General features: G+C 53.2%; 1 protein-coding gene across 1 annotated transcript in view; it reads right to left on the reverse strand.

The window, feature by feature from the left end:
- Window positions 1-24,750, reverse strand: part of BLTP2 (bridge-like lipid transfer protein family member 2) — a 60,007-nt gene that overhangs the window by 3,966 nt on the left and 31,291 nt on the right. Inside the window, 11 exon segments of the mRNA XM_087702915.1 lie at window positions 673-759; window positions 860-1,040; window positions 2,462-2,583; window positions 2,678-2,722; window positions 2,724-2,834; window positions 5,778-5,899; window positions 7,296-7,478; window positions 7,625-7,724; window positions 10,765-10,971; window positions 12,080-12,237; window positions 14,045-14,339. Of these exon segments, the coding sequence (XP_087559041.1) occupies window positions 673-759; window positions 860-1,040; window positions 2,462-2,583; window positions 2,678-2,722; window positions 2,724-2,834; window positions 5,778-5,899; window positions 7,296-7,478; window positions 7,625-7,724; window positions 10,765-10,971; window positions 12,080-12,237; window positions 14,045-14,339 (1,611 nt within the window).

Here is a 24,750-nt window from a genome sequence, read left to right on the forward strand (position 1 = left end):
AAAAGGGAAGGAAGGGAAGGAAGGAAGGAAGGAAGGAAGGAAGGAAGGAAGGAAGGAAGGAAGGAAGGAAGGAAGGAAGGAAGGAAGGAAGGGCAATGGGTGGAAACTAATCAAGGAGAGAAGCAACTTAGAACTGAGGAGAAACTTCCTGACAGTGAGAACAATTAATCCGGTGGAACAGAAGTTGCCTCCAGAAGTTGTGAATGCCCCAACACTGGAAGTCTTTAAGAAGATGCTGGATAGCCATTTGTCTGGAACGGTATATAGGGTTTCCTGCCTAGGCAGGGGGCTGGACTAGAAGACCTCCAAGGTCCCTTCCAACTCTGCTATTCTGTTCTGTTGTTCTGTTCCATTCCATTCCTAGCCTGTTCTATTCTGTTTCTACTGATTTTCTTCCCTTCTCTATTCTTTTCTATTATCAAAGAGTCTGTGAAAGAGGAAATCCTTAGAGAAAGGATGCCAAAGGAGGGGCGAAATGAAATGGGAATGACAGAAAACTAAAACAACTCTTTTTCACTGTTTTAAATAATAAAATTGAATTGCTGAAATGCCCCGCAGGGAGTTGGTCCAGAGGTCTCCTCCCAGCCGTGCAGGAGTGACCCCCCTGACTCTCACTCCTCCCCCAAAGGCCGGGGGAGCGGGCGGGGGGGCAGGAGAGGTTGGACCACCCACCTTGTAGACGGCATTGGGCAGGAGGTTGTTCATGGTCACCCAGCCCAGCTCCAGGAGATGCTCGGCCGTGTCATCCGACTTGTTTATCTGCAAAGAGGCTGCAGTGGTCAGCCACAGCCGCGAGTGGAGCCGGCTCGGCCTGCCTGCTGACCCTCCCGCCCCCCCCCCGCCCCCCCCCCGGGCCCACCTTGCTGTAGAGGAAGCGTTGCAGCTCCACCTCCGCGATGCCCAGCTGCCCGTCCTCTTCGGTCAAGCGCCAGCGGGCCTGGGCGAAGTAGAACTCGGTCCGGCGAGCCACGCTGACGTCCTCCAGATGTTTGCGCAGCTCCATTTTGTTGGCCCTCTGCAGCTGGAAGTCCTTAAAGCACCTGAGAGGATTGAAATTGGAATTTATTGCATTTATATGCCGCCCTTTTCCCCCGAAGGGGACTCAGGGCGGCTCACAATCCAAGTCAGGGAGAGGGGTACAGACAGGGGATAAAAAAGACGATACATAACAATGCATAATTTAAAAGCACACAATAGCAGTAGACTTATATACCGCTTCATAGGCCTTTCAGGCCTCTCTAAGCGGTTTACAGAGAGTCAGCATATTGCCCCCAACAACAATCCGGGTCCTCATTTTACCCACCTCGGAAGGATGGAAGGCTGAGTCAACCCTGAGCCGGTGAGATTTGAACCGCTGACCTGCTGATCTAGCAGTAGCCTGCAGTGCTGCATTTAACCACTGCGCCACAACAACCATACCATTCGAGGAGGGGGGCAAAAAACTCTTTAGCCCCAGGCCTGTCGGAACAGCCAGGTTTTAAGGGCTTTGCGGAAGGCCTGGAGGGTGGTGAGGGTTCGAATCTCCACGGGGAAGAGAGAGAAGAGAGGTGGCCGTTTTCGCTCAGGAGGGGCCAAAGTCACGACGGCACTGAGAAAAGGGACCCGTGGCCGTTTCTCACACTTACGACCGCCGAGGCACCTCCACAGTCACGCGATCAAAAGTAAGAGCCTTGGCAACTGACTCGTGCTTACGACGGTCACAGTGTCCACATTGTGAGCTTCTGACAACGGGGGGGGGGGAAGCCAGGATTGGGGCTAACTTAACAAGTGCAATGATTTGTTAAGCGAATCTGGGGCAAGAAAAGTGGTGAGACGGGGCAAAAGTCTCTTAACGAATGTTCCACTTAGCAACATAAATTGTGGGGGGTCGACTCTGATCGTAAGTTGGAATCCTGCAACCAAAAAGATGTGGAGGCTTTGGAGAAAGTTCAGAGAAGAGCAGCTAAGAGGATGAAAGGCCTGGAGAGTAAAAGGAGAAACTTCCGGACAGTGAGGACGATTAACCAGGGAACAACTGGCCACCAGATGTTATGGGAGCTTTTAAGAAGAGCCTAGGCCAGTGTTTCTCAACCTTGGCAACTTGAAGATGTCCGGACTTCAACTCCCAGAATTCCCCAGCCAGCGAATGCTGGCTGGGGAATTCTGGGAGTTGAAGTCCGGACATCTTCAAGTTGCCAAGGTTGAGAAACACTGTCCTAGTCACTTATCTGAAGTATGATATGTTGAATGGAGAAGGGGGAGAGGCTAGACTAGAAGACCTCCGAGGTCCTTTCCACCTCATCCATTCATCTAAAGGCTACCTGTGCGTCCCTCCCCATCAGGTGTGACAGCTCAGTCCAATGCTTATGTCCGGAGACTGGGGTGGGGGGTGGGGGGGGAGGCTTGGGGCTCCAGGCTCTAGCAGAAGCAGCAGCCCCCCCCCCCCCCTGCCCTCCCCCTTGGCCGGAAAGGCTCCCCTCACCTGATGAGGATGTTGAGGTCCTCGCTCTCCTGCTGCAAGGTGGCCTTCTCCTGGCTCAGCTGCTGTTGCAGCTTCTGGTTGTGCTCCAGTAACGCCTCGTTCCGCCCGTCGTCTTGCAAGGACTGAGGAGAGGCGGAGGGGGAAGGTCACGCACAGGCTCCCCAAGGGCCCCGCAGGGAGCCCCTCCCCCCATTACCCCCCCCCCCAGGCGCCCACCTTCATGACCGAGTACATCTGCTTCTCCAGCAGCCGGATCTGGGCCCACGTGTTGACGGACGGCCTCCTGAAGATGGAGGATGCTACTACGTTGCTCCTCCGGGTTGCTGGAGATCTCCAGCTGGAATCGAACCCGCTGCTTCTTCTCACTGTGCTCCTTGTGGGGGGGGGGTCAGAAAAAGAAGAGGGTTGGAGGTCAGGACTAGGGGGCCAAACCACCCACCTCCCCCAGTCGGTCATTAAACCGGATTAAGCAGTAGGGGTCGTGTGGGGTAGAAAAGACCCCTCCCCCTCTGGAAGGAGGGGGCAAGGAGAGGGGACCCCCCCCAACCCAAAAGGCAGAAGCAATCAGAACCGCTCCCTCCCACAACGGGGTCAAAGGTGCTGTCAATCTTGCCGCCATCTTTCCTTTTGGATCTCTATTATTCTGCTATGCATTTTTCTATGGTGGGAAGATGGGACTATATACGGAGTTAGACGATAGGTAGCCATAACAACATTCTTTCTAGAAAGCCAAGGTCATCCAAGGAGAATCTCCACAGACATTTTAGCTCCCCCAACGTCCGAAGGGGTTTGTCTTTATGGTTGATGTTACAGAGACCCCAGGCGTCCCCCTCAAACGTTTCCTCCCATGAATGGAGTCTCAGCTGGAAGGACTTTCAGTTGTGTCCCTGCGGAGCTGGCGGCAGATTCGGACAGTGAGGAGGGTTGGGGAGGAAACATGGGCCGTTCCTGGAGTCTGGGGAAGGGTCGGACGAGGGCTCTGTGTCGGAGGCAGAGAGGGGCCGGGACCATCTGGGAGTTATGTGCTGCCTCTGGAGCCTCCAGTCGGACAGCAGCGAGGCAGAAGAACAGGGGAGCCTGTTCCCAGTGTGCGCATGCGCAGAGCTGCCAGAAGGCAAGAACAGTTCAGCCAGAAGGGACGACTTGTGAGAAAGGCTTGGAGGTGATTGGCCCCTCCCGTAGGACATAAAGGAGCACCTGAATGCCTTTGGAGGAAGCAACTTGGTTCATGCTGGACAGTTTTTCCTTCTGAAGCTCCGTGTGGCCTTCCCAAGCTAATTGCCAACTAAGTCTTTGGCAGCGTTTCCAAAGAAGATAAAGGTGGGTGCTTACCAGCCTTATTCCGAAAGACTTTGGCAGAATACTGTAGGACTCTTTACAAACTATTTGGGGACTCATTATGGGCTGTGAATGAACATAATTCACAGCCATTGAAATAAAAAAGGGGGACTGTGGATCTAATTGTATGCTTTTTACTGTATCATGAAGCCTAGGTCAGAACCTCCCCCTCCCCCCACAATGGGACACCTCGCCACTTACAACTCGCCATGGGACAATTCAACAGCTCAGCTTAACGATATGAAATAATTTTAAAACTTGTTTTAATTCTTCGCCATTCCCACTTCGTTCTGTCCCTCCTTTGGCCTCCATTCTTTAACTCTATATTCTATTCCACCATTTCTTCGGCATTCGTGTAAAACCTGTCCCACCGTGGGGTTGGGCCCTGCAGAGTTGACCACGCTGAAGGTCCCGTGACCATTTGTTGCGGGCAACTCACCACGGCCGAGTGGCCACAGGACGAGAGTCACACGGACACCAAGAAACGGTGGAATAGAGTCATTAAAGAAGGGAGGGGAAATGACAGAATGAAACCCGAATGACAATCCTTATAATGGTTTTTATTTTTAAAAGAAGGGAAGGTAGAAGGGGAAGGAGAGGAGGAAGGAAAGAAGTAGAGAAGGAAGGGAGGGGAAAAAGAAAAGAAAGGGAAAATAAGGTGAGATGTGGAGGAGAGGTAGGGGAAGAAGAAAGAGGTAGTGAGAGTGGGTGGGAGGGAGAGAAAGAGAAGGAGAGGAGGGAGGAAGAGAGAAAAGAGAGGGTAGGAAGGAGAAGACAGAGGGTAGGAGTAGGGGAGAAGTAAGGGAAGGAAGAAGGGGAAGGAGAAGAGAAAGAAGTAGAGAAGGAAGGCAGGGGAAAAAGAAAAGAAAGAGAAAATAAGGTGAGATGTGGAGGAGAGGTAGGGGAAGAAGAAAGAGGTAGTGAGAGGTGGGTGGGAGGGAGAGAAAGAGAAAGGAGGGAGGAAGAGAGAAAAGAGAGGGTAAGAAGGAGAAGACAGAAGGTAGGAGTAGGGGAGAAGTAAGGGAAGGAAGAAGGGGAAGGAGAAGAGAAAGGAAAGAGGTAGAGAAGGAAGGGAGGGAGAAAAGAAAAGAAAAGAAAGAGAAAATAAGGTGGTGTCATAGCAGGCGTGAAGGCTAGTAAACAAAGCATTCCAAATTACCTTATAACCTTTTAAATGGAATAATAATAATATAAGAATGGCAAAGAAAAAGAATAACTGTGAATGTATACCTATAACTATATGTAAGAGAATAAATGACAGTAAAAATATAAAGCACAATATAGGTAAATAATACTTGATCATAAGTAGCTAAGTATAAATAAAGAAAGAAACGTATATAAAAACGGATAACGAATAAGGAGATTATGAATGAAAGATAGAAATGTATAGTAGGAAAAACACTAACTGCAAAGAAACCGATTCGGAACTGCCGTATGATATACGATGGAAACTTATTGTTCCTATGTTGTTTTTAAGTCATGTGTTTGTTTCCGTTGATGTGCTTATGTGTTTAAAATAAAAATTCAAAAAAATAGTTTTTATTTTAAATAATTAAACTGAATTGTCAAATTGCCCGGTGGCCAGTTTCCTGGGGAGGTGGCCGCAGAGAGCTGGCCATCGGGAGTTGTTCCTAGAACCCTCCCTCCCAACTGGGCCCTCCTCTCCTTCGGCTGCTGCTTTGACTACAAGACCCAGCAGTCTGGCCCGCTCGGATCCTGGAGGTGGAAGCACCGTGTCCCTCCTGGCTTCGAGCAAGCACGACCCGGGCCCCTCCCGGGCACTTTGGGGGGGGTCCCTGGGGTAGCACGGGAATCCGGCAGGCCTGAGGCTCACCCCCACGGACCCCTCCATCCACAAACCATCCCAGGCAAGCTGGAGGGAAACGGTGGCTCGCGAAGGCAAAAGTTCTCCAGAACCTCCCAACTTCGGGGTCCCCGCAGCCCCTCGCTCTCCCCGCAGCCCCCCCCCCCAAGGCACCTTCCGCTTGGGCTCCACGTGGAGCAGGAGATTGTTGACAATGTCGAGGATCATGGCGTACTGGGCCGGGTTGGTGGAGATCTCCAGGTCATGGTGGATCAGAGTGAAGGTGTCCACGGCCCCTGCAAGGAACAAGAGAGACGGAAGGGACCTTGGGGGTCATCTAGTCCAGTGTTTTTCAACCTTGGCGACTTTAAGTCCTGTGGACTTAAAAACTCCCAGAATTCCCCAGCCAGCGAGAGCTGGCTGGGGGATTCTGGAGTTGAAGTCCACAGGACTTAAAGTTGCCAAGGTTGAAAAACACTGATCTAGTCCAACCCCCTGATCAAGCAGGGAGGCCCAGGCCATTTCTGACCGAGGGCAGCCCAGTCTCTTCTTGAAAGCCTCCAGGGATGAAGCTCCCACAACTTTTGAAGGCAACTTCTGTTCCATGGGTTGATTATCCTCACTGTCAGAAAACTCCTCCTTATTTCCAGGTTGAATCTCTCCTTGGTCAGTTTCCATCCATTCTTCCTTCTCTGGCCTTTGGGTTGCTTTGGACAATAGCCTGACCCCCTTCCTCCTCTCTGGGGCAGACCCTCAAATATTGGAAGATGCTCTCCTGTCCCCCCCCCCCGGTCCTTCTCTTCGCTAAACTACAGATAACAGAGTTGGAAGGGACCTTGGAGGTCTTCTAGTCCAGCCCCCTACTCAAGCAGGAGATCCTATACCATTCTGGAGAAATGACTGTCCAATCTCTCCTTAAAAACCTCCAGAGATGGGAGCACCCACAACCTCTGGTGGCAAGTAGTTCCACTGGTTAATTGTCCTCACTATTAGGAAAAATTTTCCTTACTTCTAGGTTGCTTCTCTCCTGGATTAGTTTCCATCCATTGCTTCTTGTTCTACGCTCAGGTGCTTTGGGGAAATAGCTTGACCCTCTTCCTCCTCTCTGGGGCAGCCCCTCAAATATTGGAAGATGCTCTCCTGTCTCCCCTGGTCCTTCTCTTCCCTAGACTACAGATTAACAGAGTTGAAAGGGACCTTGTAGGTCATCTAGTCCAACCCCCGCCCACCCAAGCAGGAGACCCTACACAGTTTCTGACAAATGGCAGTTCAATCTCTTCTTCAAAGCCTCCCAGGGATGAAGCTCCCACAACTTCTGAAGGCAAACTATTGAATCTCTCTTTGATCAGTTTCCATCCATTCTTCCTTCTCTGGCCTTCAGGGGCTTTGGAGAATAGTTGGACCCCCTTCCTCCTCTCTGGGGCAGCCCCTCAAATACAGGAAGATGCTCCCCTGTCTCCCCTGGTCCTTCTCTTCCCTAGACTAGCCAGGCCCAGTTCCTGCAACCGTCCATCGTCTGTTTGAGCCTCCAGTCCCCTCATCATCCTGGTTGCTCTTCTTGCATTTTTCCAGAGTCTCCGCATCTTTTTTGTATGGTGGCTGGGTGGGCTGAGGGGTGGGAAGGTGACCTGCCCCCCCCCCAAAAGACCCTCAGCATCCAAAGAAGGCCGGCCGCTCCCCCCCACTGCCCACCTTCCTGCTTCTTGAGGAGGTCGTCTTTCTCGGGGTTCGCGGGCAACTCCGGCGGTTTGATCTGCGTGGCCAACTCAGGGTTGACGTCGTGGCTGTAGCTGATGTAGTACATGCGGCAGCTGCAGCGCGAAATGATGCGTTGCACCTGCTGCGTGGGCTGCACCTCGTGCGGCTGGTTCCAATCTGGGGGAAGAGGGGGAGAGAAGGAAGGCAGCTGGGCACCAGCCAAGCGCCCAGGGTGCTCGGGGCACTCCCTGGCCCACCGTCTCCTGCAGCAGGGCCTTGCCCAACCCCTTCCCCGTGCCCGTCCTGGGCAGCCGGCTGCTGACCTGTGGTGGTGCTGACCATGCCGCCCACGGCTTGACCGCTCTCCATCAGCTCCTGCACGGAGTCCAGGCTGCGCTGAGGGTGCTCCTCAATGTTCTTGACCTGGGGACGGCGAGAGGGGAAGGGAGGGCCAGTGGTCAGCGAGCGCGCACACGGGATACGAGCCTGCTCTTCCCCATTCCGAAGAGCAGCGTCGGGAGGGACCCTAGAGGTCTTCCAATCCAACCCTCTGCTCAAGGAAGAGACCATCTACCCTTCCAGATAAATGCTGCCATATCTCTTCTTTGCAATGCCTCCGATGGTGGCAACTTCTCTTCCACGGATTAATTGTTCTCCTTACTTTCAGGTTGCTTCTCTCCTTGTTTAGTTTCCATCCATTGCTTCTTGCCCTGCCCTCGGGTGCTTCAGAGCAGGGGGTCTCCAACCTTGGCCACTTTAAGACCTGCGGACTTCAACTCCCAGAGTTCCTCAGCCAGCTTTGCTGGCTGAGGAACTCTGGGAGTTGAAGTCCACGGGTCTTAAAGTGGCCAAGGTTGGAGGACCCCTGCTTTAGAGAACAGGCTAGCCCCCACCTATTCTTTGGGGCAGCCCCCGAGATATAGAAAGGCAGCCCCTCTCCTTCCTGCCCCATCTCTCTCCCCACCACCCTTCTCTAAGTACCGCAATGGCAGGGGCTCACGTCAAGATTCTCCTTAGTTCTAAGTTGCTTCTCCCCCTTTTCAGTTTCCATCCATTGCTTCTTGTTCTACCCTCAGGTGCTTTGGGAAAATAGCTGGACCCTCTTCCTCCTCTCTGGGGCAGCCCCTCAAATATTGGAAGATGCTCTCCTGTCCCCCCTGGTCCTTCTCTTCCCTAGACTAGCCAGGCCCAGTTCCTGCAACTGTTCTTCATATTAGAGATTACAGATGAACATAGTTGGAAGGGACCTTGGAGGTCATCTAGTCCAAGCAGGAGACCCTACACCATTTCTGACCGATGGCAGCCCAGTCTCTTCTTGAAAGCCTCCAGGGATGAAGCTCCCACAACTTCTGAAGGCAACTTGAAAGTTCCCACAACTTCTGAATAACAATAACAGAATAACAGAGTTGGAAGGGACCTTGGAGATCATCTAGTCCAGCCCCCTGCCCAAGCAGGAGATCCTACACTGTTTCTGACTGAGGGCCAGTCTCTTTTTGTTCCTGTTTAGTTTCCATCCATTATTCGTTCTCTGGCCTTCGGGTGCTTTGGAGAGTAGCTTGACCCCCTTCCTCCTCTCTGGGGCAGCCCCTCAAATATTGGAAGATGCTCTCCTGTCTCCCCCCTGGTCCTTCTCTTCCCTAGACTATCCATGCCCAGTTCCTGCAACCGTCCTTCGTATGTTTGAGCCTCCAATCCCTTCATCATCCTGGTTGCTCTTCTCTGCCCTCTTTCCAGAGTCTCAGCATCTTTTTTTACTAATATGGTGACCAAAACTGGACGCGGGACTCTGGGTGTGGCCTTACCAAGTGGCACCGAGAGGGTCAAGCTACTCTGAAGCTGGCCTGACTGAGGCCATTTCTGAGGCCTTCAGCATTGCCACGAGAGAGAGATGAGGGATAGGGAGGGGGAGTAGAGATAGCTGGGTGTTTTTTTTTAGCCAAAACAAAAATACTTTCTCCTGGGAACCAAGGACATCGCAACAGCGGGCTGGAGACAGGAGGAGGAGGAGGAGGAGTAACCAGGCAACCGACTAGCACCCAGACTGGACAATGTGACCGATTGTTTGAGGGGAAAAGGGGGAACTTTCACTTTTTAATTAGGCAAAACCCACGGGAAGCTTCAGAGTTCAGCTTTCACCAGCCTGTGCCAAGATAATGTCTCCGAAGAAAACTTAGTTGGTAAGAAAAAAGAAAGAAAAAAGAAAAATCTTTTTTTCCCCTTTCCACATGGGGATAATATAAAGATATATATAAAGATATATAAAGAAAAATCTTTTTTTTTTCCTTTCCACATGGGGATAATATAAATAGATAATCAAGAATGTAAGGCAGTATTTCTCAACCTTGGCAACTTGAAGATGTCTGGACTTCAACTCCTAGAATTCCCCAGCAGTGGTTAGGACAGTGTTTCTCAACCTTGTCAACTTGAAGATGTCCGGATTTCAACTCCCAGAATTCCCCAGCCAGCATCCGCTGGCTGGGGAATTCTGGGAGTTGAAGTCCGGACATCTTCAAGTTACCAAGATTGAGAAACACTGATGTAAGGGAACTATGATTTATTGGGGGGAAAAAATGAAACACTTCGTAACTGAACGTATACTGTACGATGAAAGTGAAGGCATTTAGTTATACTAGATGAAAAATCTGAGATGGTAAATGTTATTCGAGAACATGGATGTTAAAACACCTGTAACCAAACGACATGCTGTATGTGATGATGCTTTGTGTGTGTGTGTGTGTGTATTTCTTTTTTGTTTATTGTTGTCTGTATGTTTGTGTAATAAAAATAAAAATTTATTAAACAAAAAAAAAAGAAAACTCTTTGAGGAATCTACCTGCCTCGGAGTCCTGTTTGCGATGGGGAGGGGGGGGGGTTACTTGGAACGCTGACACAAGCAACTTGTGTCCCTATCTCGAATGGTATGATTGTTGCGTGCTTTTAAATTATGTATTGTTTTGTGTTGTTGTTAATTTGTCTGTATCCCCCCTTCCCTGGTTTGAGTTGTGAGCCACCCTGAGTCCCCCTTCGGGGGGAAAAGGGCAGCATACAAATGAAATAAACATTCAAACATTCAAACATTCATTCAATAGCAATAGCAATAGCAGTTAGACTTATATACCGCTTCATAGGTCCTTCAGCCCTCTCTAAGCGGTTTACAGAGTCAGCATGTTGCCCCCAACAACAATCTGGGTCCTCATTTGACCCACCTCGGAAGGATGGAAGGCTGAGTCAACCCTGAGCCGGTGAGATTTGAACTGCCGAACTGCTGATCTAGCAGTCAGCCTGCAGTGCTGCATTTAACCACTGCGCCACCTCGGCTCTTAAAACAACTTGCATAGAGCAAAGAGGGAGGGGGGGGCAGATCTTTAGCCCCCTCCCCGCCTTCTACCAAGAGCTCCAGCCCAGCCTGGTTTATCCACCACCTGGGGCCAGCAAGCAGGGGAGGGGGGGTCCCTGGGCTTACCTCCAGCCAGAGCTGGACGTCCTCCCTCTCGGACGGGCTGCTCTCGGTGGTGGCGAAATACTGCATGCCGTCCAGCAGGCACGTCCAGGAGGTCTTCTGCTTGAGGGTGTCCCCGTACCAGGCCGGGTGGTGGTGGCACTGGAGGAGCTGGGCTTTGCCCGCCGAGACGATCACACAGCCCTCCGTCTCGGCCCCCCGGAGAACCATCTGGAAGGGATGAGGGGGGGGAGGAAGTTACTGCAAGGCGCTCTGGGACCACGTGGGGCAGCCCCCCCCACACCCTGCACTTCGGGGCTCTTCTGCCCAGCAGGGCATGGGGTGGGGGGTGGTTACAGGTGGTCCTCGACTTACACAACGGTTCATTTAGTGACCGAAGTTACACCGACTGACCATTATTTCAGAGTTACGACGCTCGCAGCAGCACACACACACACACCCCGTGGTCACCTGATTCAAAATTCGGTTGCTTAGCAGCCGGCTCATATTTATGACGGCCGCCGTATCACGTGGGGTCACGTGATCAGCCTTTTGCGCCAACAGGGAAGCTGCATTAGCTCACGAGTTTAACAACTGCCACAAATTCACTTCACAATTGTGGCAATAAAAGGTCGTAAAATGTGCCGAAAACTACTGAACAAATGTCTCACTTAACAACAGGTTGGCCTCCATTGTGGCCGTAAGTCGAGGACTACCTGTATTTTTTTTTTTTTAATTCTTTTAAAAACGCCTGTGTTTTTATAGGCTGGCTAGGGAATTTTACAGTTTTATAGGCTGGCTGGGGAGCAATAGCAATAGCAGTTAGACTTATATACCGCTTCCTAGGGCTTTCAGCCCTCTCTAAGCGGTTACAGAGTCAGCATATCGCCCCCACAGTCTGGGTCCTCATTTCACCCACCTCGGAAGGATGGAAGGCGGAGTCAACCCTGAGCCGGTGAGATTTGAACCGCTGAACTGCAGATAGCAGTCAGCTGAAGTGGCCTGCAGTACTGCACTCTAACCACTGCGCCACCTGGGCTCTAGCTGAAGTCCTCTAGTCCAGTGTTTCTCAACCTTGGCAACTTGAAGTCCTGTGGACTTCAACTCCCAGAATCCCCCAGCCAGCATATGCTGGCTGGGGGATTCTGGGAGTTGAAGTCCACAGGACTTCAAGTTGCCAAGGTTGAGAAACACTGCTCTAGTCTCCAAACAGAATTGGGCCCTTCTGCCCTGGGGACTTTGACTCCCAGAATTCCACCTGCTGGCTGGGGGAATTCTGGGAGCTGAAGTCCACCGGGCTTAAAGGGGCCACCGGTCGCGTGGAGCCGAAAGCGGAGACCTGGCAGTTGACGAGTTCGATCAGGCAGTTGCGGTTGAAGATGTCATCGGTCTGACAGGCTGCGATCCCGCACAGCTGCTCGCTGACGCCCGACTCCTCCTCGGTGAAAACCACAAACTTGTCTGTCTCCTCAATCAGCTTCTGCAACATGGAGGCCCCTGCAGGAGACGAGGAGGAGGAGGAGGAGGATGGCATGACAGGCCCCCCCCCCCAAGGCCCCTTTAAGGATGAGGAAGGACACTTCCACCCTCCAAAATATGAAACGGGCCCGGCTGCAGCCGGAAATGAACCCCTTCCACCTCTTGAAATGACTGGCACCCGGCCAATTCCTCCTGAAGGATTGCCCCCCCCCTCCAATCCTAGCTGCCCCCTTTCCTCTCCCTAAACTTCTCCCCTAGGTAGTTCCTGACTCTGTGGGTGATGGGCGCCCTTGTTTTCTTGCAGACGTCTCATGACCCAACTAGGGAACATCATCAGTGCTGGGAGGGAGAGGGAGGGGGAGGACGGAGGAGGAGGAGGGGGAGGAGGAAGAGGAGGAGGAGGAGGAGGAGGAGGAGGAGGAGGAGGAGGAGGAGGAGGAGGAGGAGGAGGAGGAGGAGGAGAAGAAAAAAGACTGTGGGGATCCTTGGTTCCCTCCGAGCGTGGCTGTTTTCTTGCAGACGTCTCATGACCCAACTAGGGAACATCATCAGTGCTGGAAGGGAGAGGAGGGAGGAGGAGGAGGAGGAGGAGGAGGAGGAGGAGGAGGAGGAGGAGGAGGAGGAGGAGGAGGAGGAGGAGGAGGAGGAGGAGGAGAAAAAGGACTATGGGGATCCTTGGTTCCCTCTGAGCGTGGCTGTTTTCTTGCAGACGTCTCTTGACCCAACTAGGGAACATCATCAGTGCTGGAAGGGAGAGGGAGAGGGAGGGAGAGGGAGAGGGAGGGAGAGGAGGGAGGAGGAGGAGGAGGAGGAGGAGGAGGAGGAGGAGGAGGAGGAGGAGGAGGAGGAGGAGGAAAAAGACTGTGGGGATCCTTGGTTCCCTCTGAGCATGGCTGTTTTCTTGCAGACGTCTCTTGACCCAACTAGGGAACATCATCAGTGCTGGAAGGGAGAGGGAGAGGGAGGGAGAGGGAGAGGGAGGGAGAGGAGGGAGGAGGAGGAGGAGGAGGAGGAGGAAGAGGAGGAGGAGGAAGAGGAGGAGGAAAAAGACTGTGGGGATCCTTGGTTCCCTCTGAGCATGGCTGCTTTCTTGCAGACGTCTCATGACCCAACTAGGGAACATCATCAGTGCTGGAAGGGAGTTAGGAGTAACCTCATCAGAGTGGGGTTGGCTTTCTCTTCCCATACAATCATTTGCCTTCCCAGCCGTGGGGAGGATCTGGGCTCCTCTTGCTGGTTCCTTGACTGGGGTCCTGTTCTCTGCTTGGTTGGGGAAGCCACTGCATATCAACAGACAATTTCCAATTTTCCAATTTAATAAAATTTGCATGCCGCCCACTCCTTAGGGACTCTGGGCGGCTTAAAAGACAGATAAAAACATTTAAAAATTTAAAAATAAAGGTACATTATTAAAATTGCACATCATCCATTCAGTGTCGGTGGGGCTGGACGTTGATCAACAGCCCCCAGGCCTGCCGGAACAGCCAAGTCTTGGTGGGCTTTACGGAAGGCCGGGAGAGTGGGAAGGGTCCGGATCTCTACGAGACAGTACAGCAAACACCATTCTGATGACGTTGCCTAGTTGGGTCATGAAACGTCTCCAAGAAAACCACGCAGCTCAGAAAGCACCAGGGACCCCGTAGCTCCTCCCAGAGCCCCAAATATTCTCTTCTACGGGTAATTTCCCCCAGGCGAAAAGATCAAGACTCCATTTCTCCGGGTGCCAGTCGGATCCCACCCCAAGACTCCCAATCAACAGCCCCCTCGTCCGAGGGGAATCTCCCCCCACCCCCACCCCAAGGGTTCAGGGCCAGGGTGGCTGCACCTCCAGATGGGCTTCGTTCCGTCCGTCCGCTGCTGGCCGGCACGATGACCCGCAGCGGGGGCTGTTGGCCGGAGGGAGGGCCCCGCCTGGGCTTCTTGGCGGGCAGCTGGGGGCCGATCTTCAGCCCCCTCAGGGCCTCGGTGGACAGGTTGCGCTTCAGCACTGCGGATTTCTTGTAGCCGTCGTAGAGGCCGAAGGCGATGTCCCGGTTGGTGGTGGTCCAGGAGGCCCGGAGGTCCACCAGGTGAAGCTGATGGGTGTGGAGCACGTCGTCCCCGTCCCGCAGCAGAACCTCCTGGGGACGGAAGGGGGTGTGTGTGTGTGAGACCATCCCTTGTTTTAAGACTAAAAAAAAATCCATTTGGCCGTAGAACAGGACCGCCCAACCTTGGCCACGTTTTAAGACCTCCGGACTTCAACTCCCAGCAAAGCTGGGAGTTGAAGTCCGGAGGTCTTAAAACGTGCCCAAGGTTGGACGTCCCAACTGTACAATATCTACCCCTCCCAGAATACAAATAGCTAGTCCTTGACTTGCAAAAGTTCATTTAGCGACGCCAAGGTGTTTTTTTCAAGAGCCTCCTGGACGTTCTGTTTCATTTAGCAACCGTTCAAAGTCACCACGGTGGTGGGGAAAAAAAGGGATTTATGAGCCCTTTTCACACTTACGACTGTTGGAGCTTCCCCATCACCTGCTCAAAATCCAGGTGGTTGGCAGCTGAACTCGTACTTGTGACATCCCGCAGTCACATGATCAGTTATTGCGACCCGAGCAACGTCCATGGGGAAGCCACTTAACAACCGTCTCGCTCGCTTAACGACTGCAATCGTCATTCTTCTTTAAATGACCCCCATAATCCCTTGTGGGGATTGGAGTCTGATTGGCAGCTGAATGGAGCTGAGGGTTTCCTGGCCGGATGCCCTTCCCTGTCACCGATGCAGAGTTTTGTTCGGCAGATACATTCTCCTTGTGCCCCGGGAGAGAAATATCGGCCTTTGCCTAGGATCGAACTCACAGCCTCCTCATTGTGAGGTGGGAGCTCCACCTCTAGGCCACCTCTGCACCTATTGCTTAACAACTGCAACGATTCCCTTAAAAAGCTTGTAAAATAGGGCAAAACTTACTGTATTTTTCAGAGTATAAGACGCACCTCCCCCTCAAAAGTTGGTGCGTCTTATACACCGAATGCAGCCATTTATGCCCTCCCAAAAACAGGCAAAAAGATGGGCCGTTTTTTGTACACAATGGGGCCGTTTTTGCCATCCCCCAGCCCTGCAGAAGGCTCCTGGGGGTCTTTTTTTCTTACTGACCTCTGCAAAATTTGGTGCGTCTTATAGTCAGAAAAATTTATTTATTTATTTATTTATTAGACTTTCAGCCCTAAGCGGTTTACAGATTTTTAGCAAATTGAGTCAGCATATTGCCCCCACAGTCTGGGTCCTCATTTCACCCACCTTGGAAGGGTGGAAGGCTGAGTCAACCTTGAGCCGGTGAGATGTGAACCGCTGAACTGCAGATAACAGTCAGCTGAAGTGGCCTGCAGTACTGCACTCTAACAACTGCGCCACCTCGGCTCAATATGGTACTTAACAACCATCTGACTTAGTAAGAGACATTTGGGGCTCAATTGGGGTCTTAAGTCAAGGTTGACCCGATATCCCAATTTGGATTCCCCACGGATTCTGTGAGGGGCCACCAATTTGCGCCCGGCGGTGCCCAAAGCTGCCTACTTCACCGTTGCACGAACGGAGGTTTCCAAGCCACGGCTTGTTGTGGCCGGAGAGCGCTTGGTGACTCCAGTCGTTCACACGACCGGCCTCTCCCTTTTTTGCCCGGGGGAGGTGTGTGCTGTGTGTGTGGAAGGGGAGGGGGGGGGGAAACGCTACCTCCTCGGCCGTGCGGAGGCTGTGGCGCTGGTAGGTGAGGGAGGAGAGGCTGAGCAGGTGCGTCTTCTTGACCAGGGAGTCCAAGCGATGGTCCGCGTTCTCCTCGCAGGGGGAGGCCATCAGGTGGACGTTGACCAGGCTGAGGTCGCTCACCATCTGCACGATGCTCCACTCGGAGATCAGGCGGCGCATCACCGTGCCGGCTGCAGGGAGGGGAGAGGGTCAGGGATCGGGAGGGGCCGGGGGGGGGCTGCCAGGCCCTCGGGATCCGCACTCGGCCCCCTTTGCTCACCCTGAGGAATCAGCCGCTGCGTGCCGCGGGTGAAGATGTGGCCCTGGCCGCACTCCAGCTGGATGCCACGCTGCTGGGCGAAGGAGGCCCAGTAATGGATCTGGGAAGTGGGGAGAGAAGAGGAGGAGGCCCCCCAGGTGAAGGGCAGCCTCCGGCAAGACTTCGTGGGCTTTGCCCTCGGGGGGTGGGTGGGTGGGGTGTTAGCGCTGCCGTAAAAATCCTCTAAATACATTTTCCAAAGACAATTATGTTAAGGTAAGGATGGTTTAATAGAAAAAATATTTTTCTAAACAATACAATTTTTAAATAAGAATTCAAAATAAATAAAGGAATATACTAAATAAATAAATTTAAGAAAGAAAGAAAGAAAGACAGAAAGAAAGAAAGAAAGAAAGAAAGAAAGAAAGAAAGAAAGAAAGGTAGGTAGGTAGGTAGGTAGGTAGGTAGGTAGGTAGGTAGGTAGGTAGATAGATAGATAGATAGATAGATAGATAGATAGATAGATAGATAGATAGATAGATAGATAGATAGATAGATAGATAGATAGATAGATAGATAGATAGATAGATCCTCAGGCCAGATGGGTGAGAGATAAATATAGATAGATAAATAGAAGGCAGGCGGGAAGGAAGGAAGGAAGCAAGCGAGGAGGGGAAGGAGAGAGAGAAGAGGAAGGAAGGAAGGAAGGAAGGAAAGAAAGAAAGAAAGGTAGATAGAAAAGATGGATAGATCCTCAGGCCAGATGGGTGAGAGATAAATATAGATAGATAAATAGAAGGCAGGCGGGAAGGAAGGAAGGAAGCAAGCGAGGAGGGGAAGGAGAGAGAGAAGAGGAAGGAAGGAAGGAAGGAAGGAAGGAAGGAAGGAAAGAAAGAAAGAAAGGTAGATAGAAAAGATGGATAGATCCTCAGGCCAGATGGGTGAGAGATAAATATAGATACATAAATAGAAGGCAGGCAGGCAGGAAGGAAGGAAGCAAGAGAGGAGGGGAAGGAGAGAGAGAAGAGGAAGAAAGGAAGGAAGGAAAGAAAGAAAGAGATGGATAGATCCTCAGGCCAGATGGGTGAGAGATAAATATAGATAGATAAATAGAAGACAGGCGGGAAGGAAGGAAGCAAGAGAGAGGAGGGGAGGGAGAGAGAGAAGAGGAAGGAAGGAAGAGAGAGGAGGGGAGAGAGAGAGAGAAGGAAGGAAGGAAGGGAGAGGAGGGGAGGGAGAGAGAGAAGAGGAAGGAAGGAAGAGAGAGGAGGGGAGAGAGAGGAAGGAAGGAAGGAAGAGAGAAGAGGGGAGAGAAAGAGGAAGGAAGGAAGGAAGGAAGAGAGAGGAGGGGAGAGAGGAAGGAAGGAAGCAAGCAAACAAGAGAGAGGAGGGGAGAAAGAGAGGAACGAAGGAAGGAAGGAAGAGAGAGGAGGGGAGGGAGAGAGAGAAGAGGAAGGAAGGAAGGAAGGAAGAGAGAAGAGGGGAGAGAGGAAGGAAGGAAGGAAGCAGGCAAGAGAGGAGGGGAAGGAGAGAGAGAAGAGGAAGGAAGGAAGAGAGAGGAGGGGAGGGAGAGAGAGAAGAGGAAGGAAGGAAGGAAGCAAGAGAGGAGGGGAAGGAGAGAGAGAAGAGGAAGGAAGGAAGAGAGAGGAGGGGAGAGAGGAAGAAAGGAAGGAAGGAAGGAAGAGAGAGAGGGGAGGGGAAGAAGGCAGGGACAGAAATCCCAGAGAAGGATCCTTGTCATTCGAGGGAAGGGGCCTTCCTGAGGGCCCCCCCCCCTCCTCCCCTCCCCACTTGGGGCCAGCCCAGGGCCCCTCCCCGCCCGGGGCCCCACCTGGAGCTTGGGGAAGAGGGCGGTGCAGGAGAGCTGCCGGTAGTGCTGGCCCAGCTTCCTCTTGCTGGGCCGGAGGTTCCCGAAGAGCTTCCCGCGGCAGATGGGCCGGCTGACGCTGGTCCAGGTGGCCCAGAAGTTCTGCATCCAGCGCAGGGTGCTGCTGTAGAGGAGGATGCGCGGCTGGGAGGCCTCTGCGGGCGGGGAGGAGACGGGGGCCAGTGTGGGGAGGCCCTGATCCCTCCTCCAGAGCCCCCAGCCTCCTCCCAGAGGGGACGCCCCCCCCCCCCCACACAAAGGCAAGTGGGCTTTTCCTTGAAAACGTTTCTCTTCCCACGCAAGAAGCTTCTCCGGTTCTTCAGAGGGAGAAAGAAGAAGGCAGGAAGGCAGGAAAGGGAGGGAGGGAAGATGGAAGGAAGGAGGGAAATGGAAAGGAAGGAAGGAGGGAGGGAGGGAGGTTGCAAGGAAAATAGGAAGAAAAACAAGGCAGAGGAAAAGGAAATAGAAGGGAGGAAGTGAAGGAGAGAGAAAGGGAGGAGGAGAGAAAGGGAAGGGAAGGAGGGAAAGGGGAAGGAAGGAAGGAGGGAGGGAGGGAAATGTGATGGAAGGGAAATAGGAGGGAAATAAGAAGGAAGAAGAAGGAATGGGAGGAAGGAGGGAAGGATGGAGGGAAACTCTGAAGAACTGACGAAGCTTTCTCGAGGGAGAAGGGAAACGTTCTCCAGGCAAAAGCCGAGAGGGTCCAAGGCTGCCGTCCCAGGCTGGTGGCTGTGAGCACGAAGGCCCCCCAGGCGTGGCGCCCCCTCCCCAAGCCCATCGCCCCAGGGGGCCCCCCCCTCGCCCTCCCTCCTCCCGCGCTCACCGCCACTGGGCCGCGTGAGGTCCATGCGGATGGCCAGGTTGAGGTTCTCGGAGCGGAAGGCGCGGTAGGAGTCGTACTGCTGCCCGACGGGCACCTCGGGCAGGAACTCCGGGGAGCGCAGCACCACGCTGTGGTGGTCGTGGGGGTTTCCGTGGCACAGCCAGGTCAGGTCCAGGGTCATACACAGCTGGGGCAGGTGCAGGAAGCAGCAGTCATCGTACCTGGCCAGGAGGGGGAGGGGGGCAGGAGTCAGACCCTCCCCTCCCTCCTTCCCTCCCTCCCTCCTCTCTTCTTCCACCCTTCCTTCCTTCCTTCCCCTTTCTCTTCCTCCCTCCCTTTTCTTCTCCTTCCTTCCGTCCTCCCTCCCTCCTCTCTTCTCCTTCCACCCTTCCTTCTTTCTTTCTCTTTTCCTTCCTTCCTTCCCTTCTTCCTCCCTTTCTTCCTTCCTTCCTTCCGTCCTCCCTCCCCTCTTCCCCTTCCACCCTTCCTTCCTTCTTTCTTTTCCTTCCCTCCTTCCTTCCCCTCTCTTCCTCCCTTTCTTCCTTCCTTCCGTCCTCCCTCCCTCCTCTCTTCTCCTTCCACCCTTCCTTCCTTCTTTCTTTTCCTTCCCTCCTTCCTTCCCTTTCTCTTCCTCCCTTCTTTCCTCCTTCCTTCCTTCCTTCCTCCCTCCCCTCTTCTCCTTCCACCCTTCCTTCCTTCTTTCTTTTCCTTCCCTCCTTCCTTCCCCTTTCTCTTCCTCCCTTTCTTCCTTCCTTCCCGTCCTCCCTCCCTCCCATCTTCTCCTTCCACCCTTCCTTCTTCTTTCTTTTCCTTCCCTCCTTCCTTCTCCTTCCTCCCTCCCTTCTTCCTTCCTTTGTTCCTTCCTTCCTTCCATCCTCCCTCCCTTGTTCTAAAATTAACACAGAAGGTTCACTTAAAGTATTTCCTTTTTATATTCTGGTAGTCCTTGGTTTACAACAACAACTCATTGAGTGGACTGTTCAAAGTTCATTACTTCATCCATTCAGTGACCGTTCATAGTTAGGACGGCACCCAAAAGTGACTTATGACCGCTTTTCACACTTAACGACCATTGCAGCATCTCCCTGGTCACGTGATTTACATTTGGATGCTTGACGGCTGACTTACAATTACGGCGGCCGCAGCGTCCCGAGGTCACGTGATCCCCCTTTTGCGACCTTCTGACATGCGAAGTCAACGGGGAGGCCGGATTCACTTAACGACCGCGTGACTTAATTTAACAACTGCACCGATTCACTTAACAAGTGAAGTGGCAAGAAAGGTCACAAAACGGGGCAAGACTCATTTAACTGTTTCAGCCATGGAAAGTTCAATTTTGGTCGCAAGTCGAGGAGAACACCTTATTTAGACATTTTATTTATTAACCTAGAACAGTGTTTCTCAACCTTGGTGACTTTAAGTCCTGTGGACTTCAACTCCCAGAATCCCCCAGCCAGCGCAGCTGCGCTGGCTGGGGGATTCTGGGAGTTGAAGTCCACAGACTTAAAGTCGCCAAGGTTGAGAAACACTGACCTAGAATAATATTCGTTTAGAAAAATGTATTCCGTTATTTATCTAGAAAAGGTATTTATTCCTTTAGAAAAGCATTGCTTTGGAATTTCTATCGATAGGAAAAAAAATAGCCTGCTTGTCCCCTTTATCGGGAGCCCTGCCAGCCCCTTCCCCAGATTGGGGGTTCCACCCACTTGGAGGCCGTCCGGACGTTGACGTCCAGATCTCCTTGAAGACAAACTGGCCGGGACGCCAGTGGAAGGCCAGGCGGCTCCACTCCCAGTGCAGGTTCTCCGTGGTGTTGTAGGGGTCCTGTGGGAGGGAGAGGAGGCTGGGTGAGGGGGGCTCTGGGCCTGAGGATGGCCCCCCTCCCGTCTCCCCCCACGCGGCCGCTGCCTCACCTCCGTGGCCACCTGGTGGAGGCCGGCCTGCTCGATGTCCATGTGCCAGTCGCCGTGCAGCAGGAGACGGCTCTTGTCCCACCAGGGGAGGGGGCGGGCTGGGGTCCTCCGAGGGCTTGGTCAGCAGGTCGATGGCCTGTCCGATCAGGGTCCAGGCGGGGTCCCAGCACGGCCCCAGACGATGGTGAACTGGTAGACCTCAGCTGGGGGAGGGGGGGGGCAGAGGGGGATTAGGGGCATCGGAGGTTTTCTCCCCCCTCCCCCAAAGGGCTCGGAGTCCTGTCCTGGCCCCCACCCTCCACGGGGGGACAATTCAAGGGAGCGCAGCCCCCTCCCTCCTCCCCTCCAAGCGGGACTTACAGCAGAAGTCGTGGTAGAACTTCAAGGGTGGCATGTTCCTCTCCACCGTCACCGGGCCCCACGGGGCCCCCAGCTCCAGCTTTTGACGCCGGCGAGAGCAGGGCTGCCCGGGGGTCTCCGCACCGGCCAGCCGGCCCGAGAGTCCCCAGTCCCGGATCTCGAATAAATAACGGGGGTAGTCCCGGATCCGCACTGCAGGGGGGGGGGGGGAGGGATGGGAGGACGGGCAGAGGAAAGAAGCCACGTTGAGAAAGGGAGAGAGGGGACAGTACCGGGGGGGGGGAGCTCCTTCCCCCCTTTCCTATTCCAAGGGCTGCTAGGAGGGAGAGAATATCTCTAGCTCAGGGTTCAGCTGTGGGGGTCCCGGCTGTTTTCCTGAGCTGCAGGCGTTTCACGACCCCACGATGTAACATCAATAGCAATATAGCAATAATAGCAATAACAGTAGACTTATATACCGCTTCATAGGCCTTTCAGCCCTCTCTAAGCGGTTTACAGAGAGTCAGCATATCGCCCCCAACAATCTGGGTCCTCATTTTACCCACCTCGGAAGGATGGAAGGCTGAGTCAACCCTGAGCCTGGTGGGATTTGAACCACTGAACTGCTGATCTAGCAGTCAGCCTGCAGTGCTGCATTTAACCACTGCGCCACCTTGGCTCATCATCAGTGCTAGGAGGGAGGGTGCAGCCGGAAGGACTGTGGGGTCCTTGGCTGTCTTCTTGCAGACGTTTCATGACCCAGCTAGGGAATCTCATCAGTTGCGGAAGCAAGAAGGGCGGGAGGAGGAGATGAGGAGGGGGACCGAGGGGTCCTTGGGGCTCTCTGAGCTTGGGGGTTTTTCTTGAAGACGTTTCATGACTCAAGTAGGTAACACCATCAGGGCTAGGAGGGAGTCCACAACATGGAGAGCAGGCATTGGGACGTGGGGCACCTCGGTTAACAACCGTCTCGACTTGCGACCGTCACGGGCAAGTCATAAGTCGAGGGCTGCTCGTGCCTTCGGGAACATGGCTCAGTATCACGCCAAATCCAAGAGGGGTCGAGTCCCCAAATCCAGAGGGAAGAGACCCTTCGGGTGGTGGGATGCGTCTCATATCACACCAGGCAAGGCCGGATTTAGATCAGAGAGAAGGTTTCCCAACCGGGCAGCTTGTGGACTTCAACTCCCAGAATTCCCCTGGCAGCAGAGCAAAATGAGCTGCCTAGGGCAGTGTTTCTCAACCTTGGCAACTTGAAGATGTCCGGACTTCAACTCCCAGAATTCCCCAGCAGTGGTTAGGACAGTGTTTCTCAACCTTGGCAACTTGAAGATGTCCGGACTTCAACTCCCAGAATTCCCCAGCAGTGGTTAGGACAGTGTTTCTCAACCTTGTCAACTTGAAGATGTCCGGACTTCAACTCCCAGAGTTCCCCAGCCAGTATTCGCTGGCTAGGGAATTCTGGAAGTTGAAGTCCGGACATCTTCAAGTTGACAAGGTTGAGAAACACTGGCCTAGGGAATCCTGGGAGTTGGTCACTAAGTCTTCAAGTCGGCTGGGGAGTTCTGGAGTTGAAGTCCCCCTGTCTTAAAGTGGCCAGGTTTAGAGAGAAGCTGGGCCTCCCCCAAGGCGCCAATACCCAGATACCGCTGGGCCCCCATACGGAGAGCAGCTCACTGTAACCCCACATCCATGACCCGTTTTCACATCCGATGGTCCCCAGGCACGTTTGGCTGTCCTCCAGTTAGCTCTTGCCTCCCCCTCCCTTCAGCAAACCTTAGACACCCCCCCTCCCCTCCGTTCTGTGGGGCAATGGCCAGCCTTAACGGGCCAGACTGAGTTGAAAAACTGGCCTCAAGGCGGAACAGGAGGCGTGGTTAAAGAATTTGAACTCAATCCTTGGGCAACCAGAACTAATTTAACCATGCTTGGACTCTCCAAGCAGCGCACAGGAGAAGTAAAGCTTCCCTGGCACATCTGTGCTAGACGTTCCCGACTCTAGGGGGCGCTGCTCATCTCCGTTTAAGAGCCAGCGCTGTCCGAAGACGTCTCCGTGGCCATGTGGACTAAACGCTGAAGGCGCACGGAACGCCGTGACCTTCCCACCAAAGGTGGTTCCTATTTTTCTACTTGCATTTTTTACACGCTTTCGAACTGCTGGGTTGGCAGAAGCTGGGGGAAGTCGCGGGAGCTCCCTCCGTTACGCGGCGCTGGGGATTCGAACCGCCGAACGGCCAGCCTTTCTGATCGACAAGCACAGCGTCTTAGCCACTGAGCCACCGCATCCCTGCTACCCACCACTGCACAGCCAAAAGGGAACACTTGTTGGGAAAAGCTCGGGTGTCCCTCCGTCTCCAAGGAGATCCCATCAGTAGATCTCAGAGGAACCAACCCTGACTGGCCTCTGGAAGGGCAGATCCTGAAGCTGAAGCTCAACTGCGTTGGGTGTTGGGGGAGAGGGGAGCCCAGGCAGAAGGCGAGGAGACGGTTAGGGAAGGTCATCGAGGGGGGAGGATCGGAGGGTGGGAGAGGGAGGGGCTGGCGTGTAGTCCTCGACATACGCCAAAATGGAGCCAAAAATTTCAGTTGCTGAGCAAGACAGGACTCAAGTGACTTTTGCCACACTTTCGCAACCTTTCTTGAGTCATTGCCGTCATTAAATGAATCGTGCGGCCGTTAAGCAAATCTGGTTTCCACCACTGACTTTGCTTTGTTGGAAGTTTGCAAACGGGGATCGCGTGACTCCGAGGTGGTGCAACTGCCGTAAATACGAGTCGGTTGCCCAGCGCCTGATTTTGATCAGGTTACTCTGGGGCGGGGGGCGGGGGGGCACCACGGCCGTGTGGGGAAAATGGCCATATCCGTTTTTTCAGTGTCGTCGTATTGTGGAACGGTCATTAACTAGAATAGAATAACAGAGTTGGAAGGGACCTTGGAGGTCTTCTAGTCCAACCCCCTCCTTAGGCAGGAAACCCTACACGGCAAATGGCCATCCAATCTCTTCTTAAAAACATCCAGTGTTGGAGAATTTCTCAACTTCTGGTGGCAAGCTGTTCCACGGGTTGATTGTCCTCATGGTCAGAAAATCCTGCTTATTTCCAGGTTGAATCTCTCCTTGGTCAGTTTCCATCTGTTATTCCTCGTCTGGCCTTCGGGGGCTTTGGAGAGTAGCTTGACCCCCTTCCTCCTCTCTGGGGCAGCCCCCCAAATATTGGAAGATGCCCTCCTGTCCCCCCTGGTCCTTCTCTTCCCTAGACTATCCAGGCCCGGTTCCTGCAACCGTTCATCTCATGTTTTGGCCTCCAATCCCCTCATCATCCTGGTTGCTCTTCTCTGCACTCTTTCCAGAGCCTCAACATCTGTTTTATGGTGTGGTGTCCAAAATTGGACGCGGGACTCCAGGGTGGTCTGGGAGTTGTGGGTGTTAAAGAAGAGACTGGAGAGCCATTTGTCTGGAATCATATTAGGTCCCCTGCTTGAGCGGGGGTTGGACTAGAAGACCTCTAAGGACCCCTTCCACTCGGTATTAACACTTGGCCTGATCTCGATTCTATCCTAAATGCTAAATGTTGTATGTCAAGGACTTCCTGGGCTCACAGAGATTCATGC

The sequence above is a fragment of the Thamnophis sirtalis genome, unplaced genomic scaffold (assembly GCF_051295495.1).
Source record: "Thamnophis sirtalis isolate CommonGarterSnake01/CBP01778 unplaced genomic scaffold, rThaSir2_p1.2 scaffold_17, whole genome shotgun sequence".
NCBI lineage: Eukaryota > Metazoa > Chordata > Lepidosauria > Squamata > Natricidae > Thamnophis > Thamnophis sirtalis.